Source organism: Ptychodera flava, chromosome 2 (genome assembly GCF_041260155.1).
Source record: "Ptychodera flava strain L36383 chromosome 2, AS_Pfla_20210202, whole genome shotgun sequence".
Taxonomy (NCBI): domain Eukaryota; kingdom Metazoa; phylum Hemichordata; class Enteropneusta; family Ptychoderidae; genus Ptychodera; species Ptychodera flava.
This window is the reverse complement of record NC_091929.1, coordinates 21,910,654-21,926,529: the sequence shown is the minus strand read 5'-3', so window position 1 is coordinate 21,926,529 and position 15,876 is coordinate 21,910,654. Positions and strand designations below refer to the sequence as shown.

Here is a 15,876-nt window from a genome sequence, read left to right as displayed (position 1 = left end):
ACTGCACCAAATGTGATGAAATCTGCTGAAGATACTGATCCGACAGATATCTAATTGTGGTGTAGAGCATTTAGTTGTGTGAAGTTAATTATCTTCTCATTTGCATATTTAATGAACTTTTGTTATTAGTGAGATAACTCTGAAATTCCTGCACTAGACTTGATGATACTTGCAACAAATATTAATCTGTGATACATATCCAATTGTTCTATGAATCATTGAGCAGTGTCAGGTTAATCTAGGGTTTATTTGCATATTTAATGAACTTTGTAATTAGTGACATTACTCTAAAATTACAGCATTAAATTAAATAAAACATGCGACAAATGTTGATCTGATGGATATCTAATTGTCCCATAAAGCATTGAGCACTGTCAAGTTAATTAACAGCTCATTTGCATATTCAATAAAGTTTTGTAATTAGTGATTAAACTCTGATAGTAATGTGCGAAGTTGAGAAAAAGCTGCTACATATAGTGATAACATAAATCTCATTGTTGTGTGACGCGTACTATTATAAATGAACCTGTTGTAAAACACGTGAGCATATTCAGTTCATATCTGGTATTTCTTTATGTTCATTTTTAGTTCTATCTTCCCCATATTCTTTCTTTTATCTTCTTATCTTCTATCCCTCCCTCCATCTGTCTTTGTCTCTCTGTCTGTGTCTGACACTCACTGTCTCTCTCCCTCCCCTCTCTGTCTGTCTCTCTCTGTCTGACTGTCTGGCTCTGTCTCTCCGTCTCAGTCTCTGTCTCTGTGTCTCTGTGTCTCTGTCTCTGTCTCTCCCCCCCTCTCTCTCTCTCTCTCTCTCTCTGTCTCTCTCTCTCTCTGTCTCTCTCTCTCTCTCTCTCTCTCTCTCTCTCTCTCTCTCTCTCTCTCTCTCTCTCTCTCTCTCTCTCTCTCTCTCTCTCTCTCTCTCTCTCTCTCTCTCTCTCTCTCTCCTGTTGCAAGCATAGTCCGTAGGAACGTGACAATACAGTTCCAAGTGAGGGCACAATGTCATTTAATACGAGATAGCGACAACACTTTCTATCGATTTCAGAGAATTAAGACACGTACGAAGATGCAAGAGATAATGGTTTTATCTGAAACTTGGAACAACCTATATCTATCTATCTATCTATCTATCTATCTATCTATCTATCTATCTATCTATCTATCTATCTATCTATCTTTTCATATCAGTAAATACATCAGTAAATACACATATATATGTTATCACATACATACATACATACATACATACATACATACATACATACATACATACATACATACATACATACATACATACATACATACATACATACATACATACATACATACATACATACATACATACATACATACATACATACACAGACAGACAGACAGACAGACAGACAGACAGACAGACATACATACATACATACATACATACATACATACATACATACATACATACATACATACATACATACATACATACATACATACATACATACATACATATATAGATGCATGCATATGTGTAAGGAAGAACTGACCTCTAGACGAGTGTGGATGCGGCTATCGACCTATTGTTTGTTAAGGTTACAAACTCGTCTAAAGAAGTTAAGCGATTTATTTTTTCATTCTCGCGACACGTCCTCTTCGTGCAGTGACTTGTGCGTTGCGTGCCAAGAGCTACTTGGTTCTGACCATAACAATTGTAATAATCCAGAAAATGAACTTTAACATTTTATTTACCCATGTGCGGCACAACTTTAATGGCGACAATAAAACGTATCCGAAATTGAATTAACAGTCGAGAAATAGACTGGGAAACCGTTAAGCGGACCTATTATTTTTGCTGTACAGTTACAACAATCTGTTCGTGTCGCTTACAACAGGCATAAGACTGCCAGCGGTAAGAGAGGACACTGATCGAAGTGATGATTATACAAAAAGGGATTTAGCCATTGCACAATATTGTCCAACAGATTCTTCCCACGTTCGCCGCAAGAGGCGCACTTCAAATTTTATTTTTGCTCACAAGGCTGAAAGAGAGACTCTATACCTCCAACTATGTCTTCAAAAATGTCTATCGTCAGGTCTTATTAACATTTCATTTAAAACATAGCGCAAGTCTTTATGTGGCAAAAACGAGCTGACAAAAAGTAGTTTTCTGCCAACATTATTTTAACTAGATTATAATGAATTTTATTTTCTCTAATTCCGCTGAAAGGTCAATTGTTACCGTTCAAAGAGTAAAAATATCGTGGGCGTATTAATTCAGGATTTCAATTTTGTTCGAATTCGTCTGTAGAATACAATAGTCCTCTTTGTGGTCACGTCTAATACAACACACTTTCTCAACATCCGAGCACTCATGCTTGTTCCAAAGCTGACTAGGAGACTACAGGTTTTTTAATATGTAGGACGAAAGGACGGTTTTCGTACATTCTATATTTGCATGCTTAATAGTTGGCCTGTCTAAAACAAATGATATTCGCTCAGGCTTCGATAAAAGGGACAAAGTAGCTGGGTTTTTTAGGTTTTTTGCCATCGATTTTGTTGTTCATTGAATACCTGAACTATGCTTAAATACTGTCAACTGTCAGTCAATCTCTACTCTGTTTACAGACAGACAAGATTAATTGTCCAGTGAAACAAGTTCAGTTTACAAATCTCAAAGTGACAGTGCATGGCTAAATGTACGCTGTTATATAAAGTTTGGATCCCATGCAAGCTTTTGTAATGGGTTCTTGACTGGCGATGCCTTTCATAGAGATAGACAAAACAACTTTCACTTCGCTGGCGGCAATTTTTACTTGACATAGAAAACCAAATGGAAATTGTTAAAGTTCATCTTGTCTAGTGGTCACAAACAAAATCATTGCTTGCGTTCAGCAAATGGGTAAATTTTGACACTTTTGAACCAATCTCATTCTCTATTATAAGTGACTTTATATAAGTTTTTCATGTCTCCTTGGTAACAGAAAATGTAAAAGAGGGAGCGACTTGTCCCTTCAAGAAACAAAACATAAGACGAGAAAAGTTCAAGTGGGATTATATGAGTAACGAAAAATAAATGGACATGTTCCCAAAGGTTATGTAAGACTTAGACGGTTTAACGCCTTTCCAAGATTGCCTCCTCGCAGTACCACATTATTCAGTACTCGGTTTAAATATGGTATCTATCAAGAAGAATCGTTACACTCTATGACACATTATTCTTCGGAAATGCGTAGATATGCAAGGTAGTCAAAGTGCCGCTTGAGGGCGTGATTCACGGCACTTGGGGACTTTTCAGCACTGGTAAAGCTTCCCCAGAAATAACGTGTAGGTTAAAGTCTTTGTATTCGGCTTGTTCGAAGGACTTCTAAAAACTGTAAAGAAGTGTCGAGAAGTTTATATCAAACAATGTTCTCTCTCTCTCTCTCTCTCTCTCTCTCTCTCTCTCTCTCTCTCTCTCTCTCTCTCTCTCTCTCTCTCTCTCTCTCTCTCTCTCTCTCTGTTTTACGTTGAAGCTACATTTCTCTCAATTTTGGGCAAGGCGTAAATGTGCTGCAAATCATTTTTGGTCAGTAGAGCGTCAAAAAAAAGCGAAACGATGTACTTGTACACAAAGTTCTTTTTCAAGGAAACGATAAATTATCATCATCTCTTATTACGAGTATCAGAGAGTTAGGGCGATTCGAACAAGTACGAATTACGATATATTTATAATGTTTGCTTGTAAATTTCCTCGCTACTGAGATTTTTCTAGGCATATATTCGCGACTCACATACTGGGACCTTGTCCCATGTGTCACTGGTACAGCTTCCGTTTACAAAATCGGATTTGCTCGGCTGGTCAAAAATGGAGTACGGTATAACCTCAGTGCATGAGGGACCATTAAGCTATGACACAAATATGCTGTTTCATTATGACACTACGAAAATGAGTGAAGTCTGTTCGTTTCTTGATTGTTTCAAAGAGACTGGTATGGTTTCTAATTACAAATTTAGTACGATTGAAAAGCATTCCTCCATAATCAGTGGACACCATTTCCGTTCAACCTGTACATTGTGTCACCACAAATTTTAACTTGTACATTTTGAGCCAATTATTACTTGCATTTCTGCAATACATTGTAATTGTATCGAAATACTAACATAGTAATGCACTCTTTACTAGACATCTTCTCGGTCAGACTCGGCCAAACAATAAAGTTTGGATGAAAAGTTTTGACCCTAAGTATGAAGTCCAACTGGAATGAGTTTCTATGCTATTCATTTCTCAACACAGTCCCCATTGCGGTCCACATACTTCTGCCAGCGGTGTTGCAGGGCTTGGAAACCTGCTTAGTAGAAGATTTCATCTTGGTCGTCAAAGAAGTCCTGAACGGCGGATATGACGTCATCCACATCGTCAAAATACTTTCCACCTAACTGTTTCTTCATGTTGGGTAAGAGATGAAAGTCTGTGGGTGCTAGGTCAAGAGAGTATGGTAGGTGTGGAACGAGTTCGAATCCGCAGTTACGCACTGTTGCCATGGCAATGACTGACTTTTGGGATGGAGCATTGTCCTGGTGGAACAGACGCCTTTATTCTCAGCTTTCCTCGTGGCTTTTTTATGGCCTCAAGTAAATGTTGTATCAGCAGTCAAATACACAGCGAACAGAAAATAAACAAGTCAGTTATTCATCTGAAGAGTTGAAATTAATGCAAACCAATCTTCATTGATCTGGCATCGCTCTTTCGTAGTTAGGCTGAAAACTTTTCATCCAAACCTCGTAGCATAGGGATTGTAACTAAAACTGGCGGAGAATTATGCGGACAATTGAATAGCGCCCTCACATGGCTCTTTAACATAATAATTATCAGTTTTGCTTCACGTACGACGTTACAGATGAATATGCTTGCTGGTCGATCACAAGAGATCTTACACACAGAGGGACTGTGCCTTACACCTTGAGCACGGTGTGGGCACAAAGAAAGACAACGTTGGGGGCGTGATTTCTGGCACATGAAAAAAAAAGATTTGCGTGTCGTATGTCTACAACTAGGACGTTTCACGGCTTGTGACCTCCAAATATCACTGTCAGTGGTTCAGGGACGACGCATATGATTCCTTGCGTAATACTAATAGTAAAATAGATACAGTCTCTCAACTGTAATTGCATTTATTAAATACTTTCAAAAGACGAGAAGGTTTTACCAGATCTACCGAGAATTTAAAATTTACATACAATTTTGGTTTTTTTAATTCAACTTAACTTTCCATTGTTGACACACAATTTTCCTGAAAATTGTGTACTTTATATCAAATTTACAGTTACAGACCAGGTCACTTTTTGTATATTTCAACACAATTCTGTGCGTGAGGCAGAGGCCCTGCACCGATGAATAAAATAAAGCTACCTAAACAGTAAACTAAATATCATATAGAGGCCCGACATTAGTTGGCGTATAAAGTACGAAAATTGGACAAAGTCTATTGTTGAGGAAAACATGATCGTTTTCGAAGATTGCTCAGGCATATATATGTGCAGAATATTTCAGATGACCCTGACATTGGTTTCCTCTCGAAACGAAGAATTCCATTGGTTATCATCATTGTGCACTACCATAAGGAAAGAACCTTGGTGCTTCAGAATGGGCGCTAAAAAGATAGAAAACAACGAATCTTGCAAATTCGAGATAGCTATTTATTTAGCCCATTTATCGTTCCAAGTATGCACTTTATCTAATTCAAGCAATGCAAATTTCTCTATTGTCTCAAACATTTGTATACATTGAAACTCTTTACATTATTTAGAATCTGAACAAATTTTCCACTTGAACTCGAAAGTACATGAAATGCGCAGGGAATTCTGGGAACCCTTACCAAACCGCGTGAACCTATTATTTCCCAAATACTTATATATATATATATATATATATATATATATATATATATATATATATATATATATATATATATATGATTTATGAGAACGATGATCAAACTGTATTTTCTCATGTGTACCATGAAACTGAAAAATGATCAAACAGATCTAAAAAGTCCTGTATGCCGAAAACATTTCTCGGAAATGTTGTCGGGTAACAATTGTTGGTTTGGCTAATTTGGTATAACTAGCACCGTCAGACAACAAATTTGAAATAAGAAGTTCCGCCGAAAATCGCCCAAGGCAACCTGCACATGTGTTGCGTACATCGGTGGATTACGTGTGACCTTAGAGTGAAATGCTGATATTTGAATTTCACAGTCGTCATTTTAGTGTTAAGAAATCACCGAGAGAGTACAGGCAACATCACAGCAGCGATGTTCCCAATAGCTCTCCAATGAAAGGATGACGTCAAACATGACGAAATGCAGCCTCGGATCAGTAGTTACTGGAGGAGTCATCGTATTGGTCTTTTCCCGGATCGCTGCGGTCGTTCAAAAACTCAATGGATCGGCCAGGGTAGCATCAGCCACATATGCCTATGTTCCTGTCGCGAAAAGCACCATGGGAACGGACAGGAGAACTAATGTACCACAGAATTACGTAAAGCCTCAATGACTGCACTCATGGACTTCGCTTTGGTTGAGACCCGAGAAGCAGACACGACAGGCAAAGTTTGTGTTTTGTTTCGTTATTAGGATTCTTTCTGGCTATCTCAACACTAATGGACGAGTTCAAGGTAGAGTTGAATTCGTTTGCGCTCTAAATTTGCTGTACTACTCGAGCTCTCTTTGTCTGCTGTTTGTTTGAAAGAGAATGGTTTAAAGTCGCCTTGGAGAAAGTTTCAGGAAAAAGTTTAACGCCAACAGTTACGAGGCGCATATAAGGCCTACCTTAAAGCAAAAACTGTCCTGAGCTACCATGGTACAATCGTCCTGCCAAATTTAAGGTAGTAAGCGCCTCAATAGTAAAACTTAAACTTACCTCAAGGCATTTTTAACCATTCTCTTTCAAAATCAAGATGACAAAATCAGGGATCAGGGATCACCATGCAAAGTTTGGTACTAGAGAAAAAAATTACCCAAGATTTTTAGAATTCAAAATGGCCACCATCTCTATGTTAAATCAATGAAGAAAAATAAAATTTTTGATTGTCGAAAAACAAAGACAATGGAATTTTTTCTTACTCAAATGAGCCCCAACAAGTGGTAGATTATAAAGGAATTGTGAAAGTTTAAGAGTCCGAATATCTGTCCCCGAGGCGCATTCTACCTGAAGAACAACGCCCACGCAACTCCAAGATGTTCGCAAAACTCTACGAGGGTCGAGTTAAAGTGTAAAATATTGCTATATCGAGGCATGGCGCGCATTATCAACTCAGACGATAAAATCATACTTGTTGTATGTAGCGCGGAGAAACTTAAAACCAAGGGCAACTGCTGACGTAAAGGTCATCAAGCCTCGGAGGGCATCGGCAAACAAGAAACATGTTCTTTAAAGCGATCGTTGCATTTTCAAGAAATGAAAATGGGCCAAAAAGTGTTCATGCATATCTTGAATATAAAGGTTGAACGCGCCTCGGAGAAAGATATTCGGACTCTCAAATTTATCCAATAGTTTTCAGAATTATCGCTTTGGAGTCTCATTTGAATGTCTTAGAAGGAGTAACATTTTTGCTGTATTAGTTTTGCGAAAATCGAAAATTTATTTTCTCCATTGTGTTACCATTTTGAATTTCAAAGATCGGTAAATTTAAGTTAACTTGTTTCTCTCGGACTAAAATTTGCTCGGTGACTCCTGATTTTTCATTCTAAAACTTGAGTGAGAAAGGGAGAAAGTTACCTTTGAGAAACTTTGAGCAAAAATGAAAGTCAGCAACATAACATCATTGTGCCCTTGACCTTGAACAGCACTTTTGTTGTATCACATTAGTCTTTACTGAGCGTTTAAAGGACGTTGTGTTAAATTTGCAGTATACAGTCTGTTGTTTTGAGATTTGTAAAACTTTGGATATCAAAGAGTTCCGGTTACCTCCTGGATCTGCTTGTACATTCTCTCTCTCTCTCTCTCTCTCTCTCTCTCTCTCTCTCTCTCTCTCTCTCTCTCTCTCTCTCTCTCTCTCTCTCTCTCTCAGATCGAAGTAAATCAAAATTTGTGGAAATTTTAAACAATACATTTCCTTACCAAAGGCCAACATTCTGTATGCTTATCTTGACGTCATGGAAAGAAACATTTGATGATGATACGACATTCATTATAAGGCAGGGGGCGGGAAAATTGTCGGACATCGTGCAGCGGAACAAAAGACTAATCTATGAGAGCTGTTGAAAAGAATTAAGCCCGGTGGCATAGCCGTGAGCCACACGTAGACATACGATCTTGAATGCTGAAAGGATGTTTGATAACGCAGAAATGGATGTTGGATTACGCGTATTTAAGACGAACTGATCAAGGACGGTGCCAAATCTGTACGCCTTTCCTTAAGATACATTCGGAAGTTACTGACAAAATGTGGACCCTTTTGAAAAAAGACGGAGTCTTTTGTCTTCCAAGCGAATGTATGACCGAAAACTGTTAATCTCTCTGCGTCTCTCTCTCCCTGTCTGTCTTCTGCTATTTTTCTCTCAATCTTTGTCTTCTTCGTTATTTCTCTGTCTTTGTCTGTCTGTCTGTCTGTCTGTCTGTCTGTCTGTCTTTCTATCTGTCTGTCTGTCTCTCCCTCTCTCAATCTGTCTGTCTGCCTCTTTCTATCTCTCTCCCTCTCTCTCTCTCTCTCTCTTCTTCTCTCTCTCTCTCTCTCTCTCTCTCTCTCTCTCTCTCTCTCTCTCTCTCTCTCTCTCACATGGACAGACGGATGAGTTAAAAATCAAAATGCCCCACCAGAATAAATTGTACAAGACCCTGATGAATTAGAGATATGATCTACGTAAAAATAGGAACTCCCTTTTGTCTGCCGTGCTTAAAACACCCCTGTGACTTGCGTAAAAGCTATTTTTGTTTAACCTTTAAGTAAAATAGATAGTTTGACCCACTGGAACTATCTGTCAACGTTGAGAATGTCACGAACTCTTAACATTGTGACAGTAGCCAGCGTTTAATCTACTTAACATGCACAGTTTTCCCAATGACCACAAGGAGCGATAAATACAGTCGTTTATGTGTCTTTTCTGCTATTGTGCAACCGGCTCCAATGACAAAACACTTCACTTAATTATGCTCGGGCCTGTATGAAACACGTCCAGGTATGCAAACTGTGATACGCTTATACAATATATTAAGTTGAAACGAACTTGACATAATGTCTTCAAATTCAACTTCATGACGTGTACATCAGATGGCCGTAAAGTGGCTCTTTTTGTCAAAAATCGAGCGATAAGCACACTATTCTTAAACACACGCCGGGGCTTTCTCATAGACTGTTTTTAACGGAAATCTTCTTAATAGATTATAGTTTTAACCCAATTTTGATACAAAAATCTTCTTAAAGATGTAATATTTAACATTTAAACGTTCATTTGAAGTAATTGATGGCCTAACTCAAGTTTAGGACTTCTTTTTGGAATTCAAAATGCAAAGGAGTTCATTAATAAGACATTCCTTGTCATATTTCTTGAGGACAAGTACAGCATCAATCTGCTTAACGCGCAGTCAGCTGGGAAATCAGCAAGATATATAAAGAGGCTTGCCGTAGAATGCTGAACTCCATCGACGTCAATGAATACGTAAGAGTGTCATCTTCTTGTGAGTCAGCTTAGTCTGTCTCTTACGAAATAAACTAGTTTTCCAAGTTCGTAATTCGGAAGGATTTGTTCTCTCAATCCTCCAGACAACGTTGGTGGCGGGCTTCCGAAGTATAGCAAGCACGAACGGCACATTGTCGGCGATAACAATATATCAATTGTACTAACCCGTTTTGCTATTTTCACATTCAAGTAAAGGGAGTATATATTTATATTGAGATGAAGGATAATGGAAGTGGAAACAAGGAAATGTAAGTCATGTCCGTCCCTGTGGAACTTTGATTTGAGCCTTTATATAGGCAATGAGACAACTTAAAATCAGTTTATCGATAAGCAAACCAGATTGTTCAGGACATCTGTAAGGTATTAAAACAACGTTAACAGCGCACTGATAAACAATAAATGGAAAAAGAATTATTTCTACACGAGCTTAAATTTCTGTTAGTAACATGTCGAGACAATGTCTTCATAAGTTGGGGAAGTAAAGATTTGATTCAATTTACATACATAATTACATTCGATAATGCAAATTTGATGACAGACGTAATAAACCTATATGGAAGATAGAAGTGTCCTTTATATTTTTTGGAGTGTATAGAATTGGTTTTAGTCATTTCTTGTGTATCTGTGATCATTTTGGTGGAAATGTTGGATTTTTAAATTGGTGAACGCGATACAGGGTAACCATAATCGAGATGCGGGTCTCACTAAATTGCCTCGTACCTTGGCCCGTTTCTACAAAGTTTCCCGAGGTGATCTCACTTACATTTCCGCGCGACGACATCACACCAGATTTCCGCGCGACGACATCACACCAGATTTTCTGCCTTCCGTGATGTCACTACCCGTGACCTCTGACACAATATATTATGCATGCATGCATACTGCGGCTTTCCCGCCGTACCGTTGTGTAATAAAGGGAAAGTGGCTTCACACATCAGCCATCTCGTCTTGTATGTGCTTTGGTGTGTTTAGTGTCTGAGTTGTGTTTTGGCTGTTAGTGTGAAAATTAACAAACGAGTCGTTAATTTTAAAATAAGCCATGGCGAGACGTGGGCGTAGTCGAGTGTGTCTTAGACAACCGTGACCCTTTGACCCCACGTTTCGAAACCAGTACGGTCTCTTCCTCAGTCGCCTATGTATATCTCTTTCTTATTTTTATATATTGTGTCTATGATGTTGATCTCTTGTTTTTCTAGCAGGGAAACTAGAATATTAATCTGGTGAAATCTGGTGTGATGTCGTCGCGCGGAAATGTAAGTGAGATCACCTTGCAAAACTTTGTAGAAACGGGCCACGGTCCCGGGCCACGGTAGTGCCTCGCGTTCAGCACTACTGCGCAGACGCCGTTGTGATCAGTTCGCGTTCGTCAGAAACTACTGGTATTATTTGCGCTCACTTGAATAGTAGTTTCAATAGTTTTGCGTGAAATAAAACCTTTGTGTGTATTCTGAGTGAGGGGAGCTCGAGGAAGCTGATAGATAGTAAATTCTAAAACTCTGTAATAAGTTAAAGGTCTGGTGAAATGCCCATGTTGCAAAATCACAGAAATACAGTTGATGGTCTATAAAACAGTTACATTCATTTCTTTTTTCGTTTAGCGCGCGTGATTATGAAATATGGCAAAAGAAAAATGCAATGTGGGCGTGTCCCCCGAGCCTCTCCAGTCGACTTTTTTCGGCTTTCCGAAGTTTGCCCGACTCCGTATCTCATAACGGGAAGTAAGTATTTCACACCTCCGTAAGCTCCCCACGGGGGGTAACTTCTAGGGTTTCCGCTTACATGATCAGGACAGTGTCCTCCTTCACTATGGGAAGACGTTGTTCTTTTGGTGGCTGTGACAGCGGCAAGAGCATGAACGGCTCAACTGTAAACTTTTTCAGTGTTGAGTGTTTGAACCATAATGTGCTTGTCTCTTCTGGTTCGTACGATCGGCCACGGTCCCTCGGCTGAGCCTGCCTCGCTACTCGCTACACAGAAGGTTGGGACCGTAATGCAAATCAACTGCATGAACACCAACACTGAACGTTGTGACTGCCACTTATAAAATGCACTAGTCTGAACGTCGGGACCGCAATGCAAATCGACAGTAACTTAAAACGTAAATGGGACAGTGATTAAATTAAATGGGACCGCGATGCAAATCAGCTGCATGAACAGCAACACTGAACGTTGAGACTAGCATTAAAACGAACAACAACACGGAACGTAGAGATCGCGATACAAATCATGGAGGTAGAGTCCTCCCTGATACAAATCGACAGCAACACGGAACGCGTCGTTGGGACGGCGATTAAATTGAAGAACAACGGGGAATACCGGATCACGAGGACTGGACCGCGATGCAAATCGACCCTCAACATACACATGGAATTAAAATGCACAACACAGAACATCTAGACCGCAATGTAAATCAACTGCAACACCGAACCTTGTTGCCTCGATTAAAATGCGTATGTCTGCTATGTATAGCAAAAGTTTCAATTCTCGCGAGCGAGCGTTCCTATGCCTGCTGTACACACAGGCGCTCCTTAGCTGGGTCGTCTGCTAAGTAGATCGATTTTCGGATCGATCTATTGATCCCGTAGTCGATATGCCCGCCACTGCAACCTAAATACTCACGACCCAGCTATGCGCCTGTGGCTGTACACTAGCCCTGCGTACGATGCGGTGTGTTCCGCTACAGCTAAATGTGGTGAGCGGGGCGATTAGCTGTAGCGGAACACACAGCATCGTACGCAGGGCTAGCTGTACACTAGACAAAATTACGTCAAATTTATCGCGAGGGCTCGATTGCGTGTGTTAAGTTTCAATTCTCGCGAGAGCCATTTATGCATGTTGTACACTAGACTAAATGACGTCAAATCTCTCGCGAGACTTGGCTCGATTGCAAATATGTACGACGGAAAGAACGCAATAATACGGAAGTAGACACAGTTTTTGTGAATCGCCGAGAGAGAAGCGCAGATTAAACAAAAGACTAAAAAACCCACGTTTTTTCTTTATTTTACCATATTTTTTAAACAAAATTCAGTTTCGCCACTGTGGCGAATTAGGATCGATTTTTTTTTTGCCACTTCGGATTTCGATTCGCATTGGCGAACGAACGTGGCGAATGGGCAGCACCGGGTACGAACACTGAGGCTGTTTTGTTAGCGGATACCGGGCAGAGATAAGGCGGCGTTGGACCGCTATTCGATGTAAATGAACACACCTGTGACGTCACAGACGGCAACCATGATCCCCGCTGCGGGCGTGACCTTAGTCTGGCAGAGACCCTGCGATTCGCGTTCTTCCCTGTTGGAACACGCGCGCGCCCTTCAGAGACGAGACGCGAATCCCAGGGTCTGGACATTCTTGCACAAGCGACCGGTCGGATTTCTGCCTGATCCGGTACTTTATAGTTCTTTTACCGGTTCCATGATGCAGTGCGCGCCAGGGTATACCAAGCGTACGTTACGCATAGAACTTTTTAGCCGTAGGGTACACGCAGGGTACGTTACTCATAGAACTCTATGGCAAATTACACCCGGGCCTATATTTTCGTCGCTGATGGGTAGATTATACACGGGGCATTATTTGGTATTGCAAATTTGTGTCATTCTTCCATAACAATCCGTTGTACAAAACAAATCAGCATGTTTTCGCTGTTTTGAGCTTATATACGGTGTTTGATAACATCACTGCAATGCATTGTGGGATAACCGGGAAAAGGTCTATAAACTCGACACATCCGTTAATCAGAACAAAAATGACAAATACCATAGACAAATAGAATGAAAAATGAAAAATAAAAACATACCGCGCATATAGATCTAACGGCTACAAGTATATATTCTGTCGGCCCAGTTAGATAGGTGTTTCCTTTGACGTCAATACCCTTATGAATATTCATATACTTGCAAGAACGGACAGTCGCTGTGTCTGGCAGCGCGTGCTCACAGCTGCTAGCGTGGCCTTCGAATGCAGGCCCATCGCCATCGTGAGCGCGCACAACAAGGCACAGCGACTGTGGAGAGTCTAGCGTGACCTGAGTGTCGCAAAATGACCCCATGAAAGCCGCGCATAGAAATATCAAAAAATTAACACTTGCGCGTACTTTTAGGTTGCAATTATGTTGCGAGTGTAATAGTATTGACCCCTGGAAGATATTCAGTCACATGAACGGGACCATTTCACCAGACCTTTAACAATAAGCGGTCTTCACCATGGCAACATGCAAGAAGTGGTATAACTCCATATTGATGACGTCAAATTGCAGTGAATACTTATAAAAAGACCGACAAAGGTTAGGCTTTAAAAGGGTGATAAATCGTTCTTGGTCGGAGTTCAGAATCTCAGGGGTAAATATTAGAAGAGTTCCGTCTGGGAACTGTAGTCGGCATGAGCATTTTACTAGAATAACCATTCACACTCTGTCTCTATTCCAACCGCAGGAGACTATTTTCCTGTTGTACCTCTAATGAAATTCTTGAAGTCTTGAACTATGGTTGTTTTACCCGTTTTTCTAGTATAAACAGTTTGTCCCTACACGAGAGTTTTAACCCTGTAGCTGCAGCCTGCTAAGTATGAGCTCTTTGATCAATAGTTATGGTTCTTGGTGTTTTATCAAGGACTGTGCCGACATATTTACTTAGTGATGATAATCGTATCCCCTCATATAAAGGTCTTTTCCATTTGCTTTTCACTATTCGAGCGCCTGTCGTTAATTTATCCTTGTAGTTCTTTATTGTGATTCATTGGATATGTTTCCCATCCTTCTGAATGTCTCTCCCCATCACGTCACTTTTGTTCACTGTCATGGTTTCTTTTTCAGCTCACGTGTTTACACACGTGAGCTGTTGTCGTACCGATGTCGGTCTATCTGTCTGTCGGTCGGTCGGTCTGTCTGTCGGTCAGTCGGGCTGTGGACATGATATTTCAAGAGCTGCTGATCAGATTGAAATCAAATATGGTGCATAGGTTCTGTTGCAATGGCAAGATGGCATTGCATAGAATATTCTAATTAACATAAGTTTTAATGTTAGTAAAACGAATATAAATTGAAAATGGCCGCATAAAATTTGACGAGAGTTGTTGCAAATGTTGATCACACAAGGGCATATTAGTAGTGAAAGATCTATTAAGAGATCGTATCACATTTAATGAATAATTTGCGTAATTAATAAAGAATCACTGATGGGATAAGAATAAAATCTGACACATTTACTAATCCTTGCCATCAGTAATTGCAAGAACTCGTTAGCTTTTGGTGGATGTGGTTTGCATAATTAATCCTTATTTGCATAATTAACGTTTCTACTGTCAGATATCCCAAGAATTACTGCATCATGTCTGATGAATCTTAGCATCAATATTGACCACACAAACCTTTCATCGTTTTCAGGCCCATTTGGTAGTGTCTGGCTTATTTGCATGTTTCAGGCCCTATTACCATCAGGGATGTATGTCTGGGGACAGGACCAACGTCATCAAACTTGCCATAGATATTGATGATACCAAATATATAGTAAAAGAGATTAAGGACTTGTTAGTAAATTACTTATTTGCATATCAAATGACATTTTTTGATTAAAAAGTATATTACAATTTACTGCACCGAATGTGATGAAACTTCGTACGGATATTTCTTATAACAACGTATGAGTGAACTGAAATCCATATAGTTGTTTATATTAATTTTGAATGGTTGGTAATTTGCATATGTAACAAATGTTATGTAGGTCATTTTCCCCCACTCCATGACCTGAGTTTAATTAGTCCAGAATATTCTTAAGGTCATTCTCCTCAATGACCTTTAATTCAATTAGTCATATTTTAGAACTTTCCGGAATTTCAATTAGTCGTGTTTACTACAAGTTAAGATATTTTTAGAATAGTAATTATTATATCAAGATTGTTCTTAAGCTCTCTAGATTGAATCATTGAGTAGAAATAGGAGACAACAGTTTTCAGTTGTGTCTCTGACGTGTTTACTTCAAGGCTTTGAGATCACTCCATCAGTGTTGATTTCAAGAATTTTCAAGACTTTAACAGTCACGCTGGATTTATACTGTGGACTTTGTACGGACCAACCTCAAGCCTGCAAGCAAAGGACTGCTCACTCATTGGTCTGTCTCACTGTCTGACTCAACTCTGGAGCTTTGTGCTGTCCCAGCTGAGATAAGTAGCCTGTAAACTTTTACAGTTTGTACTCTATCCGTTAACTTGGTGATTAGTTTTATTTTTGTAATAAATT

General features: G+C 39.6%; 1 protein-coding gene across 1 annotated transcript in view; it reads right to left on the bottom strand.

The window, feature by feature from the left end:
- The window catches only part of LOC139116977 (uncharacterized), a 41,509-nt gene extending 26,540 nt beyond the window's left edge, over window positions 1-14,969 (bottom strand). The window contains exon 1 of the mRNA XM_070679739.1: window positions 14,848-14,969. Within this exon, the coding sequence (XP_070535840.1) occupies window positions 14,848-14,860 (13 nt within the window). The 5' untranslated portion in view covers window positions 14,861-14,969. The remainder of the gene's footprint in view (window positions 1-14,847) is intronic.
- Window positions 14,970-15,876: the final 907 nt, after the last annotated feature.